At 36.2% G+C, this 5,671-nt stretch overlaps 1 protein-coding gene across 1 annotated transcript in view; it reads left to right on the top strand.

The window, feature by feature from the left end:
* AFG3L2 (AFG3-like AAA ATPase 2) overlaps positions 1-5,671 on the top strand; it is an 87,372-nt gene that overhangs the window by 19,536 nt on the left and 62,165 nt on the right. The window contains exons 2-6 of the mRNA XM_006868709.1: positions 681-780; positions 1,333-1,410; positions 2,092-2,198; positions 2,372-2,524; positions 4,018-4,092. Of these exons, the coding sequence (XP_006868771.1) occupies positions 681-780; positions 1,333-1,410; positions 2,092-2,198; positions 2,372-2,524; positions 4,018-4,092 (513 nt within the window). The remainder of the gene's footprint in view (positions 1-680; positions 781-1,332; positions 1,411-2,091; positions 2,199-2,371; positions 2,525-4,017; positions 4,093-5,671) is intronic.

Genomic DNA, 5,671 nt, shown 5'->3' with positions numbered 1-5,671 from the left:
GCGGTTCGAAACTACCAGCTGCTCCGCGGGAGAAAGATGAGGCTTTCTACTCCCGTAAAGATTTACACCCTCGGAAACCCTGTACAAGGTCAATATGGGTCGGAACCGACTTGACGGCACTTAACAACAACAACAACATCTAGGAAATACTGTCAGTATAGGGGCTCTTAGTGATCTTGGACCAAAAGTTGGCATCTTTTAAAATTTTTGAACTAGTTTATGTTTAACATGTGAGCAACATTACAATTATGCTTGCAAACAGCATTGATGTGTAATTTCAGGCAAATGTCTTGCAGTGCCATAGACCTGGCAAATGAAACAGCATGAAGCAACAGTTTTTCCTGTGACATCATTTGCCTTTTGATTGCTGCTAGCTACGTACCCAATGCCAAAATGAATGTGTTGTCAGGGAATTGTATTTGGGCTGCGTTTCTAAATTATGTATGATTTTGATGTTTTATTACCTTCTGGATAATTATGGTTCTGTTACTAGAATAGAGTTGTATAGTGCTGAATACAAATTTGTCCTTCATTTAAAAGCTGCTCCTTATTCTGTGCTAGTTTAGTACCACAAGTAGAAGGGAGACATAGTTCATCTACCTCATATTAGGAAATAAAGCTCTTCTAAATTTTTTATCTTGTTATAACCTTCATGCTTTTATTTACATGTCATGTTTCAGCTTTATCGCTATCGTACAACTCATACAGTAACCAGCAGAAATTTTCTTCTGACAGATGTAATTGCTGCTTATCAAAGATTCTGCTCTCAACCTCCAAAAGGTAAACGCTTAGGTGTGACTGTAAGGTGCATAGTTTCAGATGACTCTTAACTTCTGTCTCCTTTTGAACTCACTCCCCTACCTCCAACTTCTATTTGATTGCAATGATGAAAATGAGTCACTTTCAAGTATAATAGTAACAAACACAGTTGCAGTTAATGACATTTGCAGGCAAATGAGCTTTTTTTCTTTACCGCCTCTGGGTTGTAAACTAGATTATTTAGCCTGATTTATTCCTATATATAAGGAGCTCTGGTAGTGTAGTGGATTGTAAGCTGAGCTGCCAACCGCAAGGTCAGCAGTTTGACTCTATCAGTCGCTCTGCGGGAGTAAAATGAGACTTTCTGCTCCCTTAAAGATTTATAGCCTCGAAACCCTATACAGGGTCGCTGTGAGTTGAACTGACTCCGTGGCACAACAGCACAACATTCCTATATATGTATCTTTTAATGATGTAGCAGCTGCTTTAAAAAAAAAAATGATAATAATATATATATATACCAACACTAATGAATTTTAGTTTGAGGGTATGTGTTTCTTATTTTTCTAACAGGATTTGAAAAATACTTTCCTAATGGAAAAAATGGGAAAAAAACTAGTGAGCCTAAAGAATTTATGGGAGAAAAAAAAGGTACCTTTTAAATGGATTGTTTGAATGTCATACTTTCCCATAATATATGATATTGATAGTAGTGTTACTGAAACTAAAACCGCAAGTTTGTATAAAGTTTTCGACTCTGTCTCATTATAACTTAATTTTTGGTCAATATTTTCCTGTCATTTAAAAATTGAAGTAGCTCAATCTCTAGGCTCGTAATAGATGTACTGACTGATAAAATTAAAGCATATTTGATAGATAATTTGACACAAAATTATGCCTTACCTACCGAAGAACCTGTTAGCAGTGTTTACGTTGTGGTAGGGGGAGCATACACTTTTCAACTGCAAATTAGAGCTCAGGAATTCACTTTTCAGTGCCCAAATCCCAACAGTATCACTTAATACTGCAGCGTATTACTCAGTGAGTTATTGAGCTAACAAGCCAGCTACAATTTGTCTGTAAAATGAGTAGAGTAATAGTAAATGTATAGGGTTGTTGAGTTATCATTCAGATTTATTGAGATAATGTATGTGAAGAATTCTCACACCTTCCTTGAATGTTGTTTGTATTAGTACCATGTGTCTTCATAGAATTTTTTTTTGTAATTGTTGTCCTACTATCCTTTGCAATAGTCTTATTAGGCTGTATTAACAAAAACATTTTCAAGAGGTTTAAAATCATGATGTGCTTTTATGTATGTTCTTTGAATAGAATCAAAACCACCCAATACATCACGTTCTTCTGGAGGAGGAGTTGGTGGTGGAGGAAAACGAGGTGGCAAGAAAGATGATTCTCACTGGTGGTCCAGGTTCCAGAAGGTTTGATTGCAAACTGTGTATCAATTTTGAGGTTACGGTGGTAGTCATGTGAAAGGTTGGGAGACACAAGTGATGTCGTTGTTGTTAAGTACTGTAGGAGGATTTTATATATCACAGATGATAACATTGTGAAATTTTGTTCACGTTTTGAAAATTCTCATCTTTTGCTCCAGGGTGACTTTCCATGGGATGACAAGGAATTCAGGATGTATTTTCTGTGGACTACTCTGTTTTGGGGTGGTGTCATGTTGTACTTCCTGTTCAAGAGTTCTGGGAGAGAAATTACTTGGAAGGACTTTGTCAATAACTATCTTTCCAAAGGAGTAGTAAGTATTTTATTGTATTGGTGGCTATAGTGATTCAAAAGAAAACTCAGTTCATTATATTAATAATGGGTGAAATTGGAAGCTAGCAAAATTCATCCATTTTAAAGTGAATATTTCTCATTGGATTTTTAAAAATACTGAAAAATACTGCAACCAACAAATGTGTTTGTTTTGATTCAGTAGTTCCATATTAAGTCTCTTTCTTTCACTTTCTACTAGAACAGAGTTTTGAAAACATGTCTTCAGACCATTATCAATCTTCTTGGCAGTCTTCCATCTGTTGTTGGCATTTTTCTCATATGCCTCTGCTGCCTCCTCTTTCTGCTGTAGCCTGCAAGTGCTCAGTTCTCTTTGTATCTTTACTGCTTTTAAACTCCTGTGGACTTGGAAATCGGGCTAATAAGAGGACTATTGTTATTACGTGCCATCAAGTCTGTTTAAACTCATAGCAACCCTGTATAAGGTTTCTGAGGAGTGGCTGGTGGGTTTGAACTACTGACCGTGTGGTTAGCCGTACAATGCTTATCCCACAGTGCCATATTAGGAGCTGTTTAAAGTAAGAGCAAACGGCTCTGAGTAAGGTTCTGAGTAAGGCCTTTGGACTGAAACAATGTGGAGAGTAAGCTGTATCATGTATCACATCTAGAAATTAGAATGGGAGTTTTTGCTGTATATATTTCCACCAAAAAGAAAGAGAGAAATAATTCTACACAGTTAAGAAGCTAGAGAACAAGAAAAAACAAATTTAAACCAGTTTATAGTCCTAGAGTGGCAAAAATGAAACCATCTTAAAATGTCAGTTGTGGGTGGGGATGTAGAGCACTAGACTTATTCTTCTGGTGAATATTTATTAATACAGCTGCTTCAGAGAGCAGTTTGGCAATTATAGTTAAGCTGAAGACACATATGCCCTATAGCCCAGCCTTAGTATATCTAGCTACAGTTATATATCCTAGAGAGATTTTTGAAGAAGTGCTGTAGAAGACACATACAGGAATATTCGTAACAGCATCGTTCATGGTAGTACAGAATTTGAAACAACCTGAATGTCTGTTAACAGATGAATGGATAAAAATTTGGGGTATGATCACAAAGTAGAGTACTTGGCAGAACTCATCTGACATGACAAACCACATGTATACATTGGTGATAAAAAGAAGTACAGAATACATGCACAGTGACACTATTTTAATGTTTAAGAACAGGCAAAATTGAATCTGTCATTTTAGGATTACATGCATCTGTAGTACGAATGTCAGGACATTGCCTAGGGTGGGTGGTTGGTGCCTCATTCATATGGTGCTCACTTCATGGCGAGGGTGTTTGGTGGGATAGTTAAGCAGCTCCAGGTGAATTTGCAGTGGTGTTAATATTAGTCTTTATTGGCTTTCTGTATGTCTGAAATAGCATGTGCATATTAAATGAACTTTAAAGAGTATTTTACGTGTTTTCTGAAAATTTATATTTGTATGTTTAACTTTTTAAAATTCTAGGTGGACAGACTGGAAGTCGTCAATAAGCGTTTCGTTCGAGTGACTTTTACACCAGGAAAAACTCCTGTTGATGGGGTAAATGATTTTATTGTTTGAGTTAGTTAAAAATAACTTTCTGGATTTAAAGCCGACCAAAAAGCATTCCTTGACATTGCAGTAGAGCTATACCAGCAGTGTGTGTGTGTTAATACAAAGATTAAGTTGGTGGAGTTTTCTTCTTACTGTTTTATTTTGGATAGTATATTTAGCTATATATATTTAGGAAATGTGTAAAATCAGTTTTCAGAATTTCATTGTAGTGTAATTTTTCAAGATTGAGAAAATACTGTTTTGTATGGGGAAAAAAAATTTCTTAAAATCTGAATTCCTTATGTCTTGAGTCAGCTTTTTAAAATTAGTTTAAGAAGCATTCCGATCATATCTCTCTCAGTCTTTTTGTGATATATTAATTTCCATTTCTTTTCCTAGTTTAAAAATAATTTGTATTTTATGTCCATTGGACTCTCTACTTCCAGAGATTCCTGACTGAATTGAGTGAGTTGAGGGGATAATAGAGGAGCGGGAAAAAAGGGGGGCTTGAAAGTGTTGCAAATGAGCCTTACCCTTCCCTGGCTCTGATAACTCATTGTCTTGATGTCTTACTGCACTCTCCCAAGACCAGATCTCTCTCACACTGGACTCCTCTTCCCTTGGGATAATTTTGTTTAGCCATTTCCTCATTGTCCTACTTGGCTGGGCAACATTTGAGGACAAATTAGAACTAATGGTAACCATAACTCTCTTTTTAGTAGCATTAAATGTAAGAATATCTGTAGAGTCATATAGCTCTGGCATTTCAGTCATTTTTAGAAAAGTAATTTTTAATTGTCTTGATTTCCCATCTACCCTGCATCCTTTTTACCTTATGAAATATTTGTTCATAATCATTCAGTGTTTTTTTCTCTCTTAGAACTATTCTCCAGACATTCAGCGCTGAGAATTACATTGTCAGTCCCTTTGAAGAGGACAATTTGGCAGTGTGTATATTAACAGTTTTAAAAACCTTCATATACCTAGTAATTTTTGTTTTATATATATATAAATATTTATATATTTGTTGTTGCTAGGTGCCATAGAGTTGGTTCCAACTCATAGCAACCCTGTGCACAACAGAACGCAACACCACCTGGCCCTGCACCATCCTCACAACTTTTGTTATTCTTAAACCCATTACTGCTATCACTGTGCCAGTCCATCTTGTTGGGGGTCTTCCTGTTTTTCACTGACCCCTCCACTTTACCAACCATGGTGTCCTTCTCCAAGGACTGATCCCTCTTGATAACATGTCCAAAGTATGAAAGATGAAGTCTCTATCCTAGCTTTTCAGGAGCCTTCTGTCTGTATTTCTTATTCTTTTTTTTTTTTTTTCAATTTAAGGTTTTTATTGTGGATTGAGGGAAAGTTTACAGGGCACATCATCAGTTTCACATTCAACAATTCGTATAACTTGTTTCATTACATTGTTTATAATCCCCTCCATATACCATCAGTTAAAAGTATTTCTCTCTATCCACTTTAGCTTTTTGAAAAACACACAAACAAAAAAACCCACTCAGGCATATATAATAATTTACATCTCCGAAGGGCACATTCTGCAAGTCTGCTCCTGGTCACC

The sequence above is a fragment of the Chrysochloris asiatica genome, unplaced genomic scaffold, assembly GCF_000296735.1.
Source record: "Chrysochloris asiatica unplaced genomic scaffold, ChrAsi1.0 scaffold00122, whole genome shotgun sequence".
Taxonomy (NCBI): domain Eukaryota; kingdom Metazoa; phylum Chordata; class Mammalia; order Afrosoricida; family Chrysochloridae; genus Chrysochloris; species Chrysochloris asiatica.
The sequence above is the reverse complement of the archived record's forward strand: the minus strand, read 5'-3'. Positions and strand labels throughout refer to the sequence as shown.